This window comes from Muntiacus reevesi, chromosome 19 (genome assembly GCF_963930625.1).
Source record: "Muntiacus reevesi chromosome 19, mMunRee1.1, whole genome shotgun sequence".
NCBI lineage: Eukaryota > Metazoa > Chordata > Mammalia > Artiodactyla > Cervidae > Muntiacus > Muntiacus reevesi.
Window position 1 is genome coordinate 57,846,136 of NC_089267.1, and position 24,727 is coordinate 57,870,862.

A 24,727-nucleotide genomic window follows, 5' to 3' on the forward strand; every position below is an offset into this window, starting at 1 on the left:
TTTTTCAGAAAACACGTGTCCCTCAGGATAGTCTTACTAAGGCTGCTATATCAAACAGCCTCTAACCCTTAGTGGCTTAAAAATAACTTGATTCATTTCTCTTTCACACTACACATTTACTGTTCATTGACTGGAGATCCTGCACTGCATGGCTTCACTCTGGGATCCAAGGTGTCAGAGAAGCCACCTTGTAAGCATTTCTGGTTGTTCCAGCAGAGAAAAGTGAGCTCTGGATGTTTCCACAGTGAAATGTTCTAGGCTGAGAATCACGTTTGGAATTTGGGCTCATAACTCGTGGACCAGAACTGGTCACGTGACCTCTCCCAGTCACAAGGGTCTGAGGAGGTACTGCCCTCACACATGGATGGAGAACAGATAGTCACAAATGTGCACCAAATACCACTGACAACTACACCTCCTAACCCGACTGAACACTAACCGCCATTGAAGAGCAGCTGGAGATGACTGCTGTTCACGGTTCTGAAAGTAATTACTACTGAAGAATGTTTAGCATCTATGCTAAAGTTACATGACCATGCTTAGGAATAAGAAATAGGAAGGCTTATTTTTTTTCATACGTATCTGGGGGAAAGAGGAATGTCTCTCACACACCACACACACAAAACAATTCTTTTGGAAGACTTTATGAAAACAATTTCTTTTCACTTAGTCTCTAGTGGAATTCCTACAACATATAACAAAATCATTTCCCAGCCAATTCTTCACTGCTTCTCTCAAATACAAATGCGTTATAACAGAAAGCATGGAAAATTCCACCACACAGCCTATATTTAACCTACCAGAGGGAGGTATACCATAAATGTCCACTCACAATGTCTTCTTCACAGATGTGCAGAGTTAACAGATCCCATAATTCCAATAAAGCTGGTATACAATTCATCTAGACAAAAAATTGTGTATTTTGTACTTACTATCATAGCCTCTGAAAATTAATTTCTGATGAAGTCTACCAAATCAAATTATCTAATGTCTCAGTATCTTGGCTGATAGCTGATCACAGCTGCATCAGTTAACGACACAGCAGTGGTTAATGGCAAGAAGGCAGCCATGGCACTGAGGTAAGTTCTGAGATGTTCCCACCTGCACGCCAAGCACAGTGAAGGCACTTATCAGCAGCCATGCAAAACTCCTGAATTCACTGTTTCTATAAATCACAGGGCATGCTAAATTCTTGTCATTTACTCAGCCATCCCAAAGTTCCTTCCCAGTTCTTCGCTATATACTTTCCATATGGAATCACAGTTAAACAGCTTAATGCATGTAAAATGCTTTGAGCAATGCTTGGCACATAGTAGCTACTAAGTGTCAGTTGTTTTCATTATTATTATTTTATGTCTTAAAAGTGATGCTTTGCATGTCTCCTGCCCTTCAGGGATGAGAAAATTTGGTTTGCTTTAAGCAAGTTCAATCCAGTGCTTCCAGTGAGGAGAAGTTCTAATATGCAACGTACCTTCTCTATGGTTTTTTTTCTTGTTGAGGACAGAACAGGCAAATCACCTTAGAAGTGATCAGAGCGATTAAAAATTTATTTGAAAGATTTTGTGTATGTACCTCTAGATAAAGTGATTATCTGGAATGGTAAACGTTGAGAACAAATTTTAAAACTTTTGATAACAGCACCACCAAGATGCACTGATTAAAAAATCCCCTTCCCATACTGTATTACCTTCAGACTATAACAAACCACTTACAGTACTGTTAAAGTAGTTAACTATATATTTTTATAATAATGAATCTGATATGCTCTAGTCTCCTTTGGTTTGTTATACATCATGCGTGCATCATTCATTCCATTCACTTAAAGCATCATCTTCATGTCCAGGTATATCTGTTGGTGACTGGTCAAGAGAAGTTGAATCTTTGTATCTCATTGAACTCAGCTCAGACTGTATCTCAGTTGTCGAGGCCTTTGCCCCCCAGAAATCTTTGACTGCCGTCCTGGAAGAAAAAAATTTTTTAATATTTTTTGAAATGAAAACTGAAACTTTAGTTTTCTAACAACAAGCGCCTCCTTGTTGTTGTTCAGTTGCTAAGTCGTGTCTGACTCCACAACCCCGTGGACTGTAGCCTGCCAGGCTCCTCTGTCCATGGGATAACCCTGGTAAGACTGGAATGGCATGTCATTTCCTTCTCTGAGGGAACTTCCCCACCCAGGCACTGAACCCAGGTCTGCATTGGCAGATGGCTTCTTTACTGCTAAGCCACAGGGAAACCCATAGAAGTGCCTCCTTGGTTAGGATTTACTTTTATTTTGCAGTGCATCACCTGCATTGTGATAGTAGATGAGCCCTCTGAGGTACCAGGGGGTGATACTCATGTAGGTATTAGGTATTATGATGAACTAGTTGTTTATAACAACCACGTTTTAAAGTTGTGATTATTTTCAACTAGTATGCAGGTCAGGAAGCAACGGTTAGAACTGGTCATGGAACAACAGACTGGTTCCAAATAGGAAAAGGAGTACGTCAAGGCTGTATACTGTCACCCTGCTTATTTAACTTATATGCAGAGTACATCACGAGAAACGTTGGGCTGAATGAACCACAAGCTGGAATCAAGGTTGCTGGGAGAAATATCAATAACCTCAGATATGCAGATGACACCACCCTTATGGCAGAAAGTGAAGAACTAAAGAGCCTCTTGATGAAAGTGAAAGAGGAGAGTGAAAAAGTTGGCTTAAAGCTCAACATTCAGAAAACTAAGATCATGGCATCTGGTCCCATCACTTCATGGCAGATAGATGGGGAACCAGTGGAAACAGTGGCTGACTGTTTTTCTGAGCTCCAAAATCACTACAGATGGTGACTGCAGCCATGAAATTAAAAGACGCTTACTCCTCAGAAGGAAAGTTACGACCAACCTAGACAGCATATTAAAAAGCAGAGACGTTACTTTGCCAACAAAGGTCCATCTAGTTAAGGCTATGGTTTTTCCAGTGGTCATGTATGGATATGAGAGTTGGACTGTGAAGAAAGCTGAGCGCCGAAGAATTGATGCTTTTGAACTGTGGTATTGGAGAAGACTCTTGAGAGTCCCTTGGACTGCAAGGAGATCCAACCAGTCCATCTTAAAGCAGATCAGTCCTGGGTGTTCGTTGGAAGGACTGATGTTGAAGATGAAACTCCAATACTTTGGTCACCTGATGTGAAGAGCTGACTCATTTGAAAAGACCCTGCTGCTGGGAAGGATTGGGGGCAGGAGGAGAAGGGGACGGCAGAGGATGAGATGGTTGGATGGCATCACCGACTCCATGGACATGGGTCTGGGTGGACTCCGCGAGTTGGTGATGGACAGGGAGGCAACAGCATGCTGCGGTTCATGGGGTCGCAAAGAGTCGGATATGACTGAGCGACTGATTTTCAACTAGACAACACAAATGTTAATTCAATAAAGTTTTTGCTTTAACAACTACTATATAAAATTTTTGCTTTAACAACTACTATAGTAAACTGCATTTAAAAGTTCTCTCATGGCTGGGAATCAAGTCATGAGATCAGGCAGCTTGAACCAGGATTGTCTCAGGAGGGATGAAGAGAGTTGGACAGTCTTGAAACCTGCATGAGAAGCATAATGGCCAGGGCCTTAGATTCACTGCACAGGGAGAGGCAGACAAGCAGGTTTTTTATCAAGGGTGATGGTTTAGTTGCAGTTCTTCACCTACCAGTTTATAATTATGAAGATCAGTACAAAGATCACAAATATGCAGATAATAACTCCTATTGTCAGCACAAAAACTAGGACTGCATCAGTGTCTGGTTGGCTTGCTCTTTTCATCTGTAATTCTAGAGAAAAAACACATAGTGATGATTATTACTACTGGAAAAAAAAAAAAGGAAATGAACATCTAAATGGGAAGTTTGTATCTGGGGAAAAAACTCTAGAAGTATACAGGAAGAATTAGTGGAAAGTGTTAGTTAACTTTCTCTGCACGTTAGAAATGTTCTTTACAAACATGCAGAAAGGTTCAAAGAATCTGGAAATAAACATCCTGCATTTCCACCACCGAGACACCACCACCACCACTTTAGCTATCCTTCTATTCACGCTTCTATCAATCCACTGATCCACCTCATTTGTTGGATGCATTTCAATATAATTTGCTAATATCTGCACACTTCTTAAGAATTCAAGAGAATATCATTAACTAGAGTTCAATATTTGTTTATATTTTTTCTTTTGAGGTAAAACGTATGGACCCTGAATTGAACAACCATCTTAAATATGTTATTTATTTAGTTATGGCAAATGCAAACACACACATGTAATTCAAATCCCTAAAAATACACAGACTATTACTCCACTCCAGAAAGTTTCCTCAGCCCCTCCCAGCTAACCCCTGCCCAAACCTTCAGGCACAGCCACGGTCCTGATTTTCTTTTTCACACAGATTGGTCCTGCCTGATCTAGAAGGTCATAGGAATGGAAACACTTGTTATACTTTCTTTTGTGTAAGGCTTTTAACTCAGTATAATATTTTAGAGATTCAAGCATAATTGTTCCGTGTATCAGTAGTTTCTTCTTTTTTATTACTGGGTAGTATGCCTCAGATATTCAGTCTCCTGATGGACACCCACACTGTTTCAGTTTGGGGTTATCATAAATAAACTGCTATGAACATTCTTACACAAGTCATTCTGTGAACACACACTTCACTTCTCTTGGGTAAATACCTATGAGTGGAACTGCTGGGTCACAGGGCAGAGGTATGCTTGGTTTTCTAAGAAATTACAGGATCTTTTCCCAAACTGATCATACTTGGTATACATGGTTTATTAAATTGTTTTCCTGGATTTTATCTCTTCATTTGTCTAGCGATTCCTTTTAAATAGGTGGAGTTTTAAATGTTTCAGTGTAAGTTTCAGGTGTACATATTATGACTTGATATCTGTATAGAGTGACTCCCACCACAAGCCTAGTTACCATCCACCCCCATAAAGCGGTCTCTCCCCCATCATCCATTTCACCTAAACCCCCTTCCCCTCTGGCAACCAACAACCTGGTTCTCTGTATCCATGAGTGTGTTTCTGTCTTAATTTTTTTTAATTCAACATATGAGTGAAACAATCTTTCTATCTGTCTTTCTCCATCTGACTTGACTTCACTTAGCAATAACACCATTAAGGTCCATCCATGTTGTTGCACATGTCAGGATTTCATTCATTTTCTGGCTGAGCAGTATTGTTTTGTGTATGTGTGTACATAAATATATAAAACATCTTCTTTATCCATTTGTCCGTCAATGGACAGTTAGGTGGCTTCTATATCTTGGCTATTATAAATAATGCTTCAGAGAACACAGAGGTGCATATGTCGTTTTGAATTAGTGTTATATTCTCTGGATAAATATACAGAAGCAGAAAAGCTGTGTCCTATGGTAGTATTATTCTTAATTTTTTGAAGACTCTCCATACTGCTTTTCATAGTGGCTGCACCAACAGTGTACAAGGGTTCCCTCTTCTCCACATCCTCTCCAACATTTATTACTTTTTGCCTTTTTGATAGCAACCATTCTAATAGGTATAAGGTAGTATCTGTGGTTTTGATTTGCATTTCCCCAACTAGTGATGTTGAGCATGCATTTTATGCATCTGCTGACCATCTGTATGTCGTCTTTGGAAAAAACGCCTATTCAGATCCTCTGCCTGATTTTTATCAGGCTTTTTTTTAAATGTTGATTACTGTGAGTTCCTTATACATCCTGGCCTATCAACCCCTCATCAGCGATGCCATGTACGAATGTCTCCTCCACTCCGTAAGCTCCTTCTGTTCTGAAGACGGTCTCCTTCACTGTGCAGACGCTTTTTAGTTTGAAGTAGTCCCATTGTTTATTTTTGCTTGTTTCGCTTGTCTCTGCAGTTAAATCTACAAAAACATGGCTAAGACCTATATCAATAAGGTTACTGCCTGTGTTTTTTTCCTAGGAATTTTATGATTTTAGGTCTTATATTCAACTCTTTAATCCATTTTGAGTTTTTTTCTGTGTACGGTGTAAGATAGAGACCTTCTTTCATTCTTTTGCATGCAGCTGTCAAATTTTCCCAATACCATTTTTGGAATATGAAGTTTTAAATTTTATGAAGTCTAATTTATCAATATTTCCTTTTATGGCGACTGGTTTTTGTCATATCTAAAGGGGAAGACTTGCCTACTCCTGAATCATACAGATAGTCTTTTATGTTTTCCTTTTTAAGCTTGATGATTTTAGCTTTTAATAATACATTTAGGACTGTAACAAATCTCTAATTTTTGTATTATGTCTCAATATCCAAACACCACTTTTAAATCAGCATTCTCTCCCATATCTGTCTGCTCTTCCTTATTACGGAGACAAAACAAGTCTACCATATGTATTATAACACTGCTACATTGTAAGCTGATAAAAATGCAATTTATAGCAAATATTACTTACTTTTGAATCATATACCTTTCTTATGGCTCTTCCTGGTCCCTAAATCATAGACTCATAAAAGATTCATATGTGGAAGGTCCAGAAAGATCATCTGATACAACTTTTATACAGACAAGTAAACCAACATCCAGGGAAATTTAATGATTTGTGAAAGTTATGTTTTATGTATTTTAATATTTTAATTTTGATAAGGACCACTCTAACAGGGGCTTCCCAGGTGGTACTAGTGGTAAAGAATCTGCCTGCCTATGTAGGAGATGCAAGATTCGCAAGTTTGATCCCTGGGTCAAAAAGACCCCCTGGAAAAGGAAATGGCAACCCACTCTGGTATTCTTGCCTGGAGAATCCCATGGACAGAGAAGCTGAGTGGGCTACAGTTCATGGAGTCAAGAAGAGCTGGACATGACTAACTGCACACACACAACACAGACTTGGTCTCCTAGTCAGGCAGTCTCAACTGCTTATTCATCTTGATTTTCTTTCTATTCTTTAAACACTGTGAAGAATAATTTTCCATTTTTCTTAGTAGTTCAAGAGCTATAAACTCAATTTAGTAATCTCACTAAATACTTCCAAGTATGACAAACAAGTTAAAAAAGTTAGTCACTCAGTCGTGTCCGACTCTTTGTGACCCCATGGACTGTAGCCCACCAGGCTCCTCTGTCCATAGAATTCTCCAGGAAAGAATACTGGAGTGGGTTGCCATTCTCCTCTCCAGGGGATCTTCCCAACCCAGGGATCGAACCCAGGTCTCCTGTGTTGCAGGCAGACTCTTTACCGACTGAGCCACCAGGGAAGCCAATTTATATCATATTTATATTCTAACATTGTTAAATTTAAAAAGTTTTTAACTTTTGATAATTTTACTTATAGAAGCAGTGGAATTTTTAATCTCAAACGAAAAAAAAAAATAAAACTTTTAGGATTAAAACTTGAGGGGAAGAAATGCAAAATTTCTTTCCATTTATCCACTACCCTGAAATACTAGTCAAGAGGGGTGGAAAATGAGAGGTATCAAGATTCTGCTTCATTTTAATGGTACTCTTCTTGCAAGTGTCCCTTAGAGTACTTTTATGTCTAATAAAAAACAGCTTCCATTTCTGTTTAAATTTTTTTAATGAAAAACAGTCAGAAATTTTGATGCTCTTACATTTTAGAAAAACTAAACTTGTGTCTGTATTAGTTTTTGAGGGCCACCATAACAAAGTACCACTAACTAGGGGACTTAAAAACAACAGAAATATCTGCTACCTCAGAGTCTTGGAGGATAAGCGTGTGAACACCAGGCACTGGTGAGGCCATGCTCTCGCCAGCGGCTCTGGGAAGGATCCCTCCCTTACCCTCCAGGCTCCGGGAGCCCCAGATGCCCCTCAGTCTGTGACAGCGTAAGTCCAGTCTCTGTGTCCGTCTTCACATGGCGGTCTTCTCCCCACGTGTCTCTGAGTCTCCACGCATTCTCCTCTCTCACCTTCTGTGTCCAGATTTCCCTCTTCTCATGAGGACACCGGTTAAACTGGATTAAAAGCCCACTCTTCTCTAGTATGTAAGATCGTGTCTTAACTGAATTAATTATATCTGCAACAACCCTATTTTCAGACACCATCCCACTCTTAAGTTCCAAGAGTTTGGACTGGAAAATACCTTTTTAGAGGGACATGACTCAATCAAAATAATGCCTAACTATAAAAGACAACTATTGTGGAAGTGAAAAATCTGTCATATGAGGGAACGGATGGGGCATTTTCATTAATTAAACTGTATCTACTCTGAAAATATTTCAAACATGTATTTGTTTCGAGCCAGTACCATACTGTGAGGACATTTAGAGCCAAAACATTTGCCTGACGTCTAAAACAGCCAAAAGGGTCTGTCACAGCAGTATACCCAATTGTCTTTTTTAAGAGCAACTGATAGATACCAACATTTTCTGAAAACCCTTTGTCATCTGACCAGTGCGTGTGCTAAGACTGCAGAGCCACCGCCCCAGCTCTGGACAGACGCACGACAGCAAAGTCAGCTGTCTCACTCGCCGGTGTTGGGGGCTGTGCCCCAGTCCTCAGCTTACACCTGCTGCCTCTGACTCACAGGAAGAGCTAACCCCTACTAAGCAGCCCCAACACGGACCAAGCCTGGGACATGAGCTGAGAAAGGCTCTCAAAACCTTTAACCTGAACTGTGACCCACTGAGGTCTTTTTTAGTTGATGATGTTCAGTCCTTTTATTGACATTATTCTTTTAATAAGACCTAGTATATCCCAATATAGGACTATGGTTGTTAGCTTTCACTGTAAACATTGTTTTTAAGGACACTGAACAATAAATACATCAAAGAAAGTTTACAGTTTATTTTTTTAAATCACCTTGAAAATACCTCAGCTTGTTTCCAGTTAAATAAAGGGCGTCATATTGCATGGTATCTCTAGACTGCAGCTTAAGTTCTTTACTTGGGACTCAAGAAATAGCCTCAAGAAATCCACAAACTCTTGTATAATTACTGGTAACTTTTGCCATATTTGTATATGTGGGTGTCTTTCTGGGGAAAGTCTCCCGAGCCTTGACTGGAGCCTCGAAAGAACTTGTGACCAAATCTCCCACACCCCCAACAACAGACATGACAACAATAAAAATGGTTAAGAGCAACTCAAAAAAGGAAATAATTATTTGGATATAGAAGACATCATAGTTTAAATTGAAAAGACATGCACATGGACCCTTTTTGCAAAGGAAGCACAGTTTCTAACACATAAAATTATGTTCAGGTTAAGATTTGCCTTTTGTGACGATTATTGAGGATTGCACTACTGTTTTATAAAAAATTTCTTCAAATGAATAATTTTTTAAAAGATACATTTTCACATAATATTTCTTAATTTATTTTGTGTGCTGTGCTAAGTCCGACTGCGATCCTATGGACCGTGGCCCACCAGGCTCCTCTGTCCATGGGATTCTCCAGGCAAGAATGCTAGAGTGGGTTATCATGCCCAGATTTTTGTTACACATCCATGAGAATTCTATGTATTCATTCTCACCTCTGCGAAAGAAGTAAAAGTAAGAATATAATTCAAATTAAAGGACTGCCCTTTGGGAATTCTTCGGGAATACAACAGCTTCCCAAAGTGAGGTACATCTGACTCTACTTTGTGAAAATAAAAATAATGAAGGGCAGTGACATGGTAGTCATTCAGTCGTGTCCAACTCTGCAATCCCATGGACTGTAGCCCGCCAGGCTCCTCTGTCCAAGGAATTCTCCAGGCAAGGATACTGGAGTGGGTAGCCATTTCCTTCTCCAGGGAATCTTCCCAACCCAGGGATCAAAGCTGGGTCTCCTGCATTGCAGGCAGTCTTTACATCTGAGCCACCAGGGAAACTCACACTACCTTGTATAAAAGTCTTAATGGTATAAAACTAGTGGATCCCAAAATGTGATCTCTGGACCAATAGCAACTAGGAACTTGTCAGAAATGGAAATTCTTGTGCCAGCCTCACTCAAGATCTACAGATGAAGAAACTATGGGCTCTGGGCTAGTGATCTGTGTCTCCACAAGACCACCACATTATTCTGATGCTCTCTGAAGTCTGAGATATAAGCAAGTCAAAATGTTGCTGGGTACTTACCAGTCGTCGTATAGATTGTGAATCTAATAGATGCTACTATTTCATTATTATCCAACGTTTCACACTCAAAAGCCTTGGGGTGAGTATCCCTCTGAACTTCTAGGATTGCTGAATCATTTGCAAGTATAATGGCTTGCTATTTTAAGAGAAAAAAAAGATATCAATATTCTTCATGAAAACCTAAGATCAGAAAATAATTTATTTCTTATAACAAAATAAGAGCCACTTTCCTCAGTCTAGGACAGTAATTCATTATGCACATGTATTTTAAAGTCAGACAGAACAGGTACCAACTTCCTGACTGTGTAAATCAGAACGAGCTACTCTCTGTATCTCAGCTATGGCTGGCCCTCTGTATCTTTGGGCTCCACATCAGCAGATTCAACAAACCACAGATTAAAAATACTCAGAAAAAAAATAATTTCCAGGAAGTTCCAAAAAGCAAAACTTGAATTGGTTGCACTAAGATCATGGCATCTGGTCCCATCACTTCATGGGAAATAGATGGGGAGACAGTGGAAACAGTGTCAGACTTTATTTTTGGGGGCTCCAAAATCACTGCAAATGGTGACTGCAGCCATGAAATTAAAAGACGCTTACTCCTTGGAAGGAAAATTATAATCAACCTAGACAGCACATTAAAAAGCAGAGACATTACTTTGCCAACAAAGGTCCGTCTGGTCAAGGCTATGGTTTTTCCAGTGGTCATGTATGGATGTGAGAGTTGGATTGTGAAGAAAGCTGACACTGAGAAATTGATGCTTTTGAACTGTGGTGTTGGAAAAGACTCTTGAGAGTGCCTTGGACTGCAAGGAGATCCAACCAGTCCATCCTAAAGGAGATCAGTCCTGGGTGTTCATTGGAAGGACTGATGCTGAAGCTGAAACTCCAATACTTTGGCCACCTGAAGTGAAGAGTTGACTTATTGGAAAAGACCCTGATGCTGGGAAGGATTGGGGGCAGGAGGAGAAGGGGATGACAGAGGATGAGATGGCTGGATGGCATCACCAACTCGATGGGCATGAGTTTGAGTAAACTCCGGGAGTTTGACAGGGAGGCCCGGCGTGCTGCAATTCATGGGGTCGCAAAGAGTCAGACATGACTGAGCGACTGAACTGAACTGAACTGAACTCTTCACTTGGCATTTATATTGCATTTACAAATACTTATATATCATTTACATTATAAATAATCTAGAGATGATTTGAAGTATATGGAAGGAAGTATCTGTTATATGCAAATACTACACCATATTATATAAGAAAATTGAGCATCTCTGATTCTGGTGTCTGAAGGGGTCCTAGAATCAATTCCCTGAGGATAGTGAGCAACAATTGTACTTTTCTGCAAAATGGGTATAATGATGGGAATTACCTCATAGATTGTTATATGAGTAAAAGAAACTCTAGCAGTTGGTGTATATCTGGCATTTAATAAGCCCTCAGCTAATGTTAGCTACTGTCATCATTATACAAGTATTATACATACAAATGAAAACCTTGCTTCCAAAATAGAACACTTTATATAAAATAGATGCTTCTAAGTTCTGATAATAGCTGGCCCTAAGACATATATAAACTTTTAGACCTACTAAGAAATGAAAATAAATTTAAATCCCAATAATAATAAAGTTACATGATGTTTACTTCATTTTTGCAAACTGCTTTTGAAGAGAAAGTGCTCTGAGAGTCATCAAGCACTGGGAAACAAATCTCATCACTCACTGGAAAGCACCAAATTACATACATTCATTACTCACCTGGTCTGGCCTTAGAAGTCTCCAAATATATTTGAAACGGTTTTCGGGAGATGTATGAACACATGCAAGCCTTACACGCTCAAGGCTTTCTGAAATTGGTCTACCCCCTGAAAAAAAATTACATACATATAAACCAATGGGCCTTGTGAACTGCTTAATACACAATACTACTTTTAAAGGTCACCTCCAACTTTAAAAGAAATTACATGCTGGAAGTTAGCAGACACATTACTGGAAGTCTCCCTGTAGAGGAGCAGAGAGTCGTCATGGATGCAACGATAAAGTCACCGAAGAGGCAAGTAAACACCACATCTGTCTGTTCCTTTGGCAAAATAAACTACAGAGCAGAGACAGTAAGGGCAAAGTACTTAGTGCTCTACTAAACTTTGAGATATACTTACTAGGGGCTGCCAATTTCCTGGTTAGGGACGACCCCGCCCCTGCCCACCTCTTTCTGGCTTAGAGATAATGAAACCTCAGACTAGTGAAATTTGATACAGAAAGGCTCTCAAAGTTCCCAATGTAGAGTTTACCCATCTACTGATAAGACTGTCACAACCAAAAGGTTAAAAGCATTTCTCTGAAGGAGAGCTGCCACCAAAACCTGAGCGCAAAGGTTCCAGTGTACTAGAGAGGATGTATGTTAAATTTAGACACGACTGAAAAAGTGTAAAGAAAAGTAGAAAGACCTATAACTGTCTGGAGAAGTGGGATTTTAAGTTTTCTTATAATTTCCTTTCAGTATATCATTTTGATCATCTCCCTCCACTCAAGGCAAACTGAGGTTAAGGATCTCTCCCCAGGGTAAACACTGCCCCCTCAGTCTCCCTCCAGTATAAAGTCCAACTCACAGCCACAATCTACTGGCCCACGACATTCTTCCACTCGTACAATACACTTGGATTCACCACCAGGGCATCCACTTGTCAATATAACTTCTCTAATGCCAATACCTTTGATAAAAGAAATTGGCAAATGTTACAAAAAAAAAAAAAAGAATTCCAGGGTTATTTTATTTTTCCACCTAGGTCATTTTGAAACTTTTCTCCTAACTTCAGAAATTAAATTCCTAAATTCAGGGTAAAAACATTTAAGTGAGGGCTCAGCAGGTAAAGAATCAACCTGCAATGCAGGAGACCTGGTTCGATCCCTGAGTCAGAAAGACCCCCTGGAGAAGGGAGTGGTACCCACACTGGTATTCGTGCCTGGAGAGGAGCCCAGGGGCTACAGCCCATGAGGTCACAAAGAGTAGGATACACTGAAGTGGCTGAGCGCGAGCACCGGCATTTTGAATTATTTCATAAAACAGCGTTTTCCAAAATGAGTCACATGAAACACTAGTTCCTCTGGTTGATAGCAAAGAAAAAAGATTCCATGCTTATTTACATTTGCAAATTATACATTAAACTAAAATGAAATGAATCTCCTCAGAATTTTAGAGGACCTTTTAATATGCTAGTAAATGAATGTGCTAGTATGTGTAAACTTTCATTGATCAAAGATGCAAAAGTTTTACATTCTAACATTTTTGAGATCAGAATGCATTTGAGAATTGACGGCATGTCAAGAATTACAGTATTTTCCCTTTTCAGAGATGTATAAAACGTGCTTATTACAACTAGTAAAGTCTACTACTGAAACAGCAGGAAAGCGGTAACACATAGGATCTTCCAAATTTATTTGACCACGGAACTTTGGAATGGGGGGAGTTGGAGCTTGCAGAGGAAATTACAAAAATTACACTGTAACATAAATGATGCTTTTAACATCGACTGGTAAAAATCTCTGTATTAAATTTATCAAGATAGACTTAATGACCAAACCTCCATTTCCAAAGTGATAACTCTTGTTAGAATTGCCATACATTTCATAAGAAATCAAGTCTTTACTGACCCATCTCAGATCTCCACTGAGTTGGCCCTACCAACATCACAAGTGAAAGAGATGATAAAAGCTGGTTAAAAGCTGGTTCAGTGACATGCCGAACACGTCCTGTGATAAGACTGTGCTGTCACAGGCTAAGGAGTAGTCCATCTTGATATTCTTCCTACCAAGTTCCTTCTTTCAGTCCCTGTAAGATGTTAATCATACAACCCATTCTCAAGACAAAGGTAAGCTGAACTCTAGAGTTGGCTTCAGTTCAGCTCAGTCACTCAGTCATTTCCGACTCTTTGCGACCCCATGAACTGCAGCACACCAGGCTTCACTGCCCATCACCAACTCCAGAAGCTTGCTCAAACTCATCTCCATTGAGTCAGTGATGCCATCCAACCATCTCATCTTCTGTCATCCCCTTCTCCTCCTGCCTTCAATCTTTCCGAGCGTCAGTGTCTTTTCAAATGAGTCAGTGCTTCGCATCAGGTGGCCAAAGTATTGGAGCTTCAGCTTCAGCATCAGTCCTTCCAATGAATATTCAGGAATGATCTCCTTTAGGACTGACAGGTTTGATCTCCTTGCAGTTCAAGGGGCTCTCAAGAGTCTTCACCACCACAGTTCAAAAGCATCAATTCTTCAGCACTCAGCTTTCTTTATAGTACAACTTTCACATCTATACAAAATTACTGGAAAAACCATAGCTTTGACTAGACGGACCTTTGTCAGCAAAGTCATGTCTCTGCTTTTTAATATACTATCTAGGTTGGTCCTAGTTGGGGTTCCCTTGTGGCTCAGCTGGTGAAGAATCAGCCTGCAAGGCGGGAGACCTGGCTTAGATCCACGGGTTGGGAAGATTCCCTCAAGAAGTATTCTGGCCGGGATAATTCCATCAACTGCATAGTCCATGCGACTGCAAAGAGTCAGACATGACTGAGCAACTTTCACTTTCACTCTTTAGGTTGGTCAGAGCTTTTCTTCAAAGGAGCAAGTGTCTTTTAATTTCATGGCTGCAGTCATGTGTAGTAATTTTGCAGTCCAAGAAAATAAAGCCTGTCACTCTTTCCATTGTGTCCCCATATATTTGCCATGAAGTGACAGGACCCTATGCCATGGTCTTAGTTTTTCGAATGTTGAGTTTTAAGCCAGCTTTTTCATCATTCTCCTCTTTCACTAAGAAGCAAGTCTTTAGTTCCTTGCTTTCAGCCATAACCGTGGTGTCATCTGTATATCTGAAGTTACTGATACTTCTCCCTGCAATCCTGATTCCAGCTTATGCTTCATCCAGCCCAGCATTTTGCATGATAGATTCTGCATATAAGTTAAATAAGCAGGGTGACAATATACAGCCTTGACGTACTGCTTTCCCAATTGGGAGCCATCCCTTTGTTTCATGTCTGGGTTTAACTGTTGCTTTTGACCTTACCAGAAAGGTAAGCTGGTCTGGTATTCCAATCTCTTTTAAGAATTTTCCAACATCGTCAAAGGCTTTGGCATAGTTAATAAAGCAGAAGTAGATGTTTTTCTGGAATTCTCTTGCTTTTTCTATGATCCAACTGACGTTGGCAATTTGATCTCTGGTTCCTCTGCCTTTTCTAAATCCAGCTTGAACATCTGGAAGTTCTTGGTTCACGTACTGCTGAAGCCTGGCTTGGAGAATCTTGCGCATTTCTTTGATAGCGTGTGAGAGAAGTGCAATGGTGCAGTAGTTTGAACATTCTTTGGCATTGCGTTTCTTTGGCATTGGAATGAAAATTGACCTTTTCCAGTCCTGTGGCCACTGCTGAGTTTTCTAAATTTGCTGGCATATTGAGTACAGAACTTTCACAGCATCAGCTTTTAGGATTTGAAATAGCTCAGTTGGAATTCCATCACCTCCACTAGCTTTGTTCATAGTGATGCTTCCTGAGGTCCATTTGACTTTGCAAACCAGGATGTCTGGCTCTAGGTGAGTGATCACACCATTGTGGTTATCTGTGTCATGAAGATCTTTTTGGTATAGTGCTTCTGTGTATTCTTTCTACCTCTTCTTAATATCTTCTGCTTCTGTTAGGTCCACATCATTTCTGTCCTTTATTGTGCCCATCTTTGCATGAAATGTTCCCTTGGTATCTTTAATTTTCTTGAAGAGATATCTAGTCTTTCCTGTTCTGTCATTTTCCTCTATTTCTTTGCACTGATCACTGAGCAAGGTTTTCTTATCTCTTCTTTCTGTTCTTTGGAACTCTGCATTCAGATGGATGTATCTTTCCTTTTTTCCTTTGCCTTTCGCTTCTCTTCTTTTCTCAGCTATTTTTAAGGCCTCCTCAAACAACCATTTTGCCTTTTTGAGTTTGTTTTTCTTGGGGATGGCTTTGATCACAGTCTCCTGGACAATGTCATGAACCTCCATCCACAGGCACTTTATCAGATCTAATCCCCTGAATCTATCTGTCACTTCTAATATATAATTTTAAGGGATTTCACTTAGGTCATACCTGAATGGTCTAGTGGTTTTCCCTATGTTCTTCAATTTAAGCCTGAATTTTGCAATAAGAGTTCATGATCTGAGCCACAGTTAGCTCCCAGTCTTGTTTTGGCTGACTGTATAGAGTTTGGCTTATAATAAAAGAGATGGCTTATAATCTCTTGGTTTATAATATAAGAGATGGCTTATAAGAGCATGTTTCAATTTTCAGAGAGCATGCACAACACCTGAGATATACTAACGTGCAAATTATGATGCAACAAGTACCTGCAGTAGGTCCTGAGGTTCTAAATTTCTCATAAGCTCTCCGGTTATGCTGATATAGCTAGCCTGTGGACCAAACTTTGAGAGGCAAACAATAGAGTCCTCCATACAAAATAAGGAGGGGGAAGGTTGGACAGGGAAAGGTCTTTTTTGATTAAACGAGATTCTTACGAATGGCTGTAGAATGGCTCCACTTAAATTTATGAATAGTACTTCTCTAGGGGGACAGTCTTAGTCTTATATATTAAAATATTTTCCAAGCAGGTATTTTATGTATTTACTTATTTAGCCAAATAGATTTCATTGCAATGATGTGTGTAGATGTGACACATAAGTCAATACTTAAAAACATGCTTGTGTGTTCCAAGAAAAGGAAACTTTTTGAATGCTAAAATATTGTTTTGAGAGTTCAACAGAATTTTCACTAAAGCATTTTTTCTTTAAATAATTTTTACAGATTGAAAATATTTTTAATAGTTAAAATATTATAGATGTGAAATATTGCCTTTTATGGTTTATTTTTAGAACTTACCACCATCTGACATATTACATGTTTTACATTATGTATCTCTTTGACCCTACTAGAAAATATACTCCTTAAAGGCAGAGAGTTCCCACTGCTTTGTTCACTGCTGTATTCTAACACCTATAATAATACGTGGCACATAGGAGGCAAAAACTTAAAAAGCAGAAAACAAAAACTAATTTGCTGGATGTGTGTTAGTCACTCAGTTGTGTCCGACTCTTTGCAATCCCAGGGACTGCAGTCCACCAGGCTGCTCTGTCCATGGTACTCTCCAGGCAAGAATACTTGAGTGGGTTGCCATGCCCTCCTCCAAGGGATCTTCCCAACCCAGAGATCCAACCTGCGTCTCCCACACTGCTGACAGGTCCTTTATCATCTGAGCCACTAGGGAGGCCCAAACTTATTGAGTAAAGATATACAATTTCTGAAGCACATCTTTAAAGAGTAGGACAATACCAATTATTAGAATTGTCATAAAAATCATTCTCTGTGAGGATTTCACAAGCAGCAGAATAAAAATATAAATTGCAAATGAATAAATACAAAATTATTACATAGATTCCTCTCATTTCTGACTCTGACTGACCAAGAAATTAAGGTAAAAAACAGGTTTAAAACTATCTCAAGAAACAGGAAGTAGAATAATTGCTGCAAGGGATTGGGGTAAGTGGGAAATGAGTGTTTAACTGGTACAGAGGTTTCAGTTTGGGATGACGAAAAAGTTGGGAGTGGATTGCAATAATGATTGCATGACAATATGAATGTGCTTAATCTCATTAAAATGCACATTTTAAAAATGGTTAAAAGCGTAAATTTTGTTAAGTCTATTTTAGCATCATTTTTAAAACTTTATCTCAAATAAAAACAATTTAGCTATAATTTTTGACCAAAAAATAAAAAACATACATATTGTTTTGATCTGTATCTGCATGGACTATGATTTCTTTCCCTCTGGTTTTTGTTCTTCCCTTCTGTCACTATCTTTTTCCAAGGCAGACTCTATTCAGAATAAACTTAATTACACTGTGAATTATCTACTGTCTTCTTAGCATATTAGTCTATCAGTTCAGTTCAGTTCAATCGCTCAGTAGTGTCCGACTCTTTGCGACCCCATGAATCACAGCACACCAGGCCTCCCTGTCCATCACAAACTCCTGGAGTTTACTCAAACTCATGTCCATAGAGTCAGTGATGCCATCCAGCCATCTCATCCTCTGTCGTCCCCTTCTCCTCTTGCCCCCAATCCCTCCCAGCATCAGGGTCTTTTCCAATGAGTCAACTCTTCGCATGAGGTGGCCAAAGTACTGGAGTTTCAGTTTCAGCATCAGTCCTTCCAACGAACACCCAGAACTGATCTCCTTTAGGATGGACTGGTTGGATCTCCTTGCAGTCCAAGGGACTCTCAAGAGTCTTCTCCAACACCACAGTTCAAAAGCATCAATTCTTCAGTGCTCAACTTTCTTTATAGTCCAACTCTCACATCCATACATGACCACTGGAAAAACCACAGCCTTGACTAGACAGACCTTTGTTGGCAAAGCAATGTCTCTATAGTGGTTCTCAAAAGGTGGTCTTTGAAAAAGCAGCATCAGCTTCATTTGTGAACTTACTTTAGAAATATAAATTCTTAGACCTCATTGAAGGCCTAAGTGAGTCAGAAATTTTGAAGTAGGACTCACAATCCATGTTTTAACAAGCCCTTCAGGCACTTATGGTGAACACGTTTACGTCTGAGGTGGTGCAATGGTAAAGAATTCACCAGCCTATGCAGGAGAGGTAGGAGATGCAGGTTCAATCCCTGGTTTGGGGAGATCCCCTGGAGAAGGAAATGGCAACCCACTGCAGTATTTTTGCCTCAGAAATCCCATGGACAGAGGAGCCTGGTGGGCTACAGTGCACGGGGTCACAAAAGAGTCCAACACAATTAAGCACTCACGGTCTTATTACAGCACATGTAGTCTTAATTCAATACTTATACAAGAGATTTTACGTCCAATTTCTATTCAAGGAAAGATCAAAATAAATCAGTCTTTGAATATTATTTTCCCCACAAAGCCAATACCTCTTTTTTCTAAGACTTGACATATAAAATGGAAAACTGTAGAATTTAGAATAGACTATTTAAAAAAGCAAATCTTTTGATAGATTTGCCAACACAGTATGTGGAAGACATCTGTGAGATTCATCAGAATATCTTTAATCTTCCAAACCTCTGAGATAAAGTTTTACTCTTGTGAAAGCAGTTTATGTGCCCCCCCCAAAATAATAATATGTATATATTACAGAGCTGGCTTAAAATAAGACTTAGAGGTTATGAACTGAAAATATCCTCCCTTAGAAAGCAATCAGTTTGAGTTTTGTGTGTAAATCATAATTACAAACAGAAATCAGAGAGTGATGCATGATAGTACACTTTGTCCCCTCATCCCCCACTACAATATTATTTATCTGTTCTATGTTACTTACCACATGTAACGGTGCACATCCCAAATTCTACTTCTTTGACTATCGTGCTATTTGAAACTAAAAATAAATGCAAAAATACATTATTCAATCATAGGGAAACTTTTCTAAGTGAAAAACTCTTACTTGGAGATGGAGGATATAAGCACTGATATGGGAAGCAGACATTTAAAAAATTATATTAAATCAGAAAAGCAATGCCATTACTAGTATATCTTATATTACTGTTTAAATCGAAAGAAAGCTAAATATTTAAAGAATTAAATTAGGAAATAAGTTACAAAGATTTATATTTAAACCTGTACATAATTTTAAAAATAATGCCTTTCATCAGTTTAATATATGCTGAGTTAAAAGTTATATAGAAGGTCAGAAAAAAAAAAAAGCCTGTCAATTATAGGGCCAAATTTTTTCTATTCTCTACTTTCCAAAAAATTTTGAGTGTATTATTTCTATCCAAACAGAAGCCTTCATGTTAAGTATTCATTAAAATTATGTTATAAATTGGTCTACTCATTCTCAGGTTAAGATGGTAAGTTACTCCTAAGAATTTATTTCAACATTTTATTTAGCAGGGTGATCAAGGAATATATAAGTATTTGAGTAGTTAAAAATTATTGGTTTGAAATCTCATGTTTCTCTTTTTTAAATTGTTCTGCAATTTGACATGAATTCTACTAGCTGTATATAATCAATTCTTGCTAACTCAGATTAGGACTACAATCTCAAAAAAAAAAATTAAATGAGGTGCTAGAAGGTAATTTTTAAAAGGCATGATGTTGTGAGGCAACAACATTTATTACATGGGACAATGCATCAAAATTGGAGTCCAAATTGCTACTTCTACCACTAATTAGCTATTCTGAGTTTGAACAAATTCCTTAAACTGAGTCAGACCTAATTAACCCCTCTGTAAAACTTGGAAAGGAGAACCTATCTCCTGATATTATTTTAAGAATTAAATGTGATAATGTATATGCAAGCATTCTGTATATCGTTTAGCCTTCTAAACATGCCTAAGATATACCCTCACTCACACTTCATTCATTCATTTTGTAATTACTAATTTCATGTAAGTCTAGGATTTTTTTCCTATTTAGATTATTATAATTTTTCATAAACACTTCTATACTTATAGACACCAAATACAGTGCCTTGAATATACAGTAAACAAATTTATACTTGATGAATATACAAGTAAATAATTAATATTGACTTTGTGAAATTGGACTATCATGATGATCAATTCTGAATTGACATTTTTGCTCAAAATGCTTGGATACGTTCTGCTGGTACATTAGGAAATACAAATTAAAAGCCAAATCTTAAAAATAGAAAACAAGAGTATGCAAATGAGTGCTAGACTACCCTTAAATATAACCTCTTTCCAAAAAAATAATTAATCAGCTCTGCTATGCTACTTTAGGAAAGCTGCTAATACTTAAGTTCTCCTAACTTTAGAAAAAAATGAGATTCAGTCTAATCGTTTCTAAAGCTCCTTTTGCCTTTGTTTATTGAATGTCCAGTAGGGCATTCAATGACTTTCTTCTTTGGTGGAAATCCTATAGCAGTGGGTCTGGGAAATTTTATGTATCTTGACTTGCGTGGTATTTGTCAAAATTTCCCATCATACACCTGTGAATAAAAAGTATGGTCAGCTAAGCTTCATGTGTAACTGTTCAACAGTAAGACCCGCTGAAGCTAACTGACTGGCTGGTATCACGTGTTATCAGTGACCTGTCAGAGGACTCTGTCCTGGTCAACATTTTTATGAATGATTTGGAAAATACTGATACCACACTGACGGAATCTCGGGATCATGCAAAACTAGGAAGGACAAAAAATTTTTTTGAAAATAAATCTGGATTTAAAACTGACAGGGTAGAATAATGGGCAAATCTAACAAAAGGAAATGTCAGAGGATTAAAAAGTTCTGTACATACAGCTGAAAAGTCAACTGTTCCCAAAATACTGTACAGGCTATCTTAATTTGATGGAACAGGTGAAGATGTGTGAAGAGTTCACAAGGAGTCAAGAGTGTGATAAAGGTTTCCTAAAAATCCACCGAGTCTTTGACCATGCAGACAAAAGCTGGGCATCCGCAATGATGCAGATAATGATCCTGATCTTTTTTGTTCCGGCCAGATCCTAAAACGTTCTCTTCAATTCTGGATAGCACTCTTTAACTGTTGATATATAGCATCAAAAATCAATTTTAATTTTTGAGGCAACTTTCTCATAGTCTGTTTTTAGTTTTTCTATATTTTGAAACATTTTGTTATTTTATCATCCATAATGATAGATTTCATTATTGCTCATCAATTATTTCCAATTGTATTTAAAAAGAAAAGACTAAATAAAATGGAAGAATGGTGGGGCTATCTGGGAAAGATGACATAACTGAAATAAATCACAGCTATTACAGCATCTTTTGTTTTCTTGCTATTTTGTCCAATGTATTGTATAATCTCTCAGGAAGATACAAAAGAAGTCTAAAGGTACCTTTCTCATAGTCTATTTTCAGCTTTCATTGGACAGAGTTGAGATTTTTGACTTTTTCTTGTTTGTCTATAATGGTAGAGAAAAGTGACAGAGGAATACCTTTCACAGTTATTGGATGAATTAGAAGATAAACGCAGAGAGACAGCAACACTTTAGATGCTAACAGTGATGTTGACTCCATAAAGCAAAATGAGAGATGGTACCTTAAATAAATATTCTAGATGAATTTTCCCTTCACTCGAGAACCAGTGAATGAGTATTGTATTTTGAAGGATATGTGCTATTCTCATCTAGTTGGGCTTTCAACAGGAAGAACTTGATCCTAAAATATTTTGGGAAAATAAGCCAGACCATATTATTTTGTTAAAAAGGATATGGAGAGTATTCTTTTTAGATTTATAAGTGCCAATTAGAATGATTATTGCAATGAATTTTATTCATTTCTATGTAATCTATTTTCTTTGGTCACCTTTATATACACACCTGCCATCATGATTTGTTCATTTACAAGTCTTATTATGTAAATGTTGGGAAAGAATACTCCCCATATCTTTGAAACTATGGAACAAACATGATGGCAGTCTTCTTTTAAACAAAACATGTGCCTTCATAGATTTCAAAAGTACTGTGTTTTGATAATGCCAGTGCAGAAACAAACCAAAGTAATGATAAACTAGAATCTGTTAGGGAAGTACTTGAAATCTGGAATCAGTATTTACAAAATGGATACATTCCAGATTCATGCATAACAGCTGATGAGCATTCAGTACTCATTCAGAGTACTTTCCCCAATTAGGGTATGTATTTCTTCAAAACCAAGAAATACAGAAAAAAAATTTGGAGCTTTCCAGGTTTAAATTCATATTATTACAAACAACTTATAATCTGAAATAGGTTGTTTTCACTATCCCTTTACTCTTACATTTGCAAGTTATTTGTAAATACCTTAAGCTTTATATATATACATAACTGACGATGACTGCTTTTACTGGTCTGCTGAGGGTTAAAAGTGACTTTGCCAAATTTTAATTAATGATTCTGGAAAAGTTTAGATCTCAGATATCTTGGATTATGTTCTGGATTCTCATTCTCCCAAGAAAAAGAAAAAACAAAAACAGCTGCACATAGAACTGTATATTAAATGATACAAGGGCTCCCTGAAGTTCAGAGGATGAAACAGAGAAACTGAGAGAATAACTTGCCTACATTTGAACTGGAATCTAAGGCATTATAACTCCATCACCTGCCTACACTCTAGCATTTTACAACTATCCCTTAACCAGTTTAATATTGCTAATTCAATTACTTTCAAAACAAAAGCAACTATGCTTCAGAACAGTCTTTTCTACCCTAGTCCTCTTTTCACATTTCCAAAGTAGACCTCTCTCCAAGCTCTCTCACATGTAAAGCTATCAAGGTAGCACAAACCTCAATTACACCATTAACCTCAGATATTCAATTTCTTTAGTCACTGAGGGTCACTGTCATCGGGCTATAAAAGAATGACTGATAAATACATCACCTACTTGATATGTACAGGAGACAGGAGACTGCCAAGGATATTAAAAAGAACCTCAACTGGGTCATTTATAGAGGGAAGAGAATCATTCTCCTTTAGATGACTGCAAACCTGCAGCTGACCTTTTATCTACCAGCATGTGAGCTAACTAATCAATATCCCAGCTTGCCAAGTTTTATTGCTTAATGATCCAGGAGAATAAGGCAAATTTATGTACCAAATATGAGCTAGTCTTCTTTCCTTAAAATGTATATCACTTAACAAAGCCTCTAGTTTGATCCTTTGATAGGTGTTTTCTACTGCCACCCTTCCTTTGTGATTACAAGCTGAACTTAAAACTCCATCACACTGCAGAGAGGCTGCACAAAACTAAGAGGTTTTCTGGGCTATTCTGTCAGTATCTTGGTCTATCTAGATGTGTCACAGTGAGGGGAATTTGGAATTCCCTTGAGTTCCAATCCAAAGGGCAAAAATGAAAAGGAAGACTTCAGGCAATCTGCACTTAAAAAAAAAAAAAAGGCTACAGAGGGAAAGTCCCTGGTGACTCAGATGGCAAAGACTCCACTTGTAATGCAGGAGACCTCAGTTCCATCCCTAGAGCAAGAAGATGCCCTGGAGAAGGAAATGACAACCCACTCCAGTATTCTTGCCTGGAGAATTCCATGGACAAAGGAGTCAGGTGGGCTACAGTCCGTGGAGTCGCAAAGAGTTGGTCACGACTAAGCAACAAATACAAACACACACAACGGGAAAGAAAAATCATAACTGCAAGTGGGTGGAAGGTAACTTTGTGACTCCTACCCTTAGAAAATTAAGCATCTATTCCCTTGTCCAGAGCAATATTTAGCAGTATTTCTGTAGCAATTTCTATACATATGCTTGTTTATCTTGCTGAGGTTTTGGAGAATTGGCACATCCTTTTTTGCAGGGCCATTAAGTTTGCAATAATGTACACATTCGGGGTTGCTTTCCAGAAAGCTTTCGAGAGAGTTAACAGACGTTAACTTGGGTAATTCTCATCTTCCTCAAAAAGCAGGGAAGGCTTCGCCTTCAACAGGTGCCTCTGGGTCCCCGCCAAAGAGCCTCTCACCCTCTCTATCATCATCGGCCTCAGCCTCGGGCTCGCTCTCCGTCTCGCTGTCGTTCTCGGGCTCCTCGTCGCCCTCTGGCTCGCCCTCGCCTTCGCGGGCCAAGCTGGGATCCTGGATCGCGGTGACGTTGATCCCGCACGCTGACTGGAGGCCCGCCAGGAGCAGCCAGCCGACCGTCAGCAGCAGCCTAGCGGAGCAGCCCGCGCCCCCGGATCTCAT

General features: G+C 38.6%; 1 protein-coding gene across 1 annotated transcript; it reads right to left on the reverse strand.

Moving 5' to 3' along the window:
- Positions 1-1,802: 1,802 nt before the first annotated feature.
- Positions 1,803-24,727, reverse strand: SPACA1 (sperm acrosome associated 1). Its single transcript, XM_065911277.1, has 6 exons — positions 24,508-24,727; positions 12,656-12,757; positions 11,805-11,911; positions 10,046-10,181; positions 3,683-3,803; positions 1,803-1,959 (listed from the first exon to the last, which is right to left on the reverse strand). The coding sequence occupies exons 1-6, from the start codon at positions 24,725-24,727 to the stop codon at positions 1,803-1,805; spliced, it is 843 nt and encodes a 280-aa protein (XP_065767349.1).

Excerpts from the sequence above, each read along its gene's own strand:
- SPACA1 (XM_065911277.1), bottom strand. The coding sequence starts at position 24,727 with ATGAGATCCGGGGGCGCGGGCTGCTCCGCTAGGCTGCTGCTGACGGTC. Across the intron at positions 12,758-24,507 it reads GGCCGATGATGATAGAGAGG|GTATTGGCATTAGAGAAGTT; the intron begins GTGAGAGGCTCT and ends CTTTTATCAAAG. Across the intron at positions 11,912-12,655 it reads TGGGCCAGTAGATTGTGGCT|GGGGTAGACCAATTTCAGAA; the intron begins GTGAGTTGGACT and ends ATTTTTTTTCAG.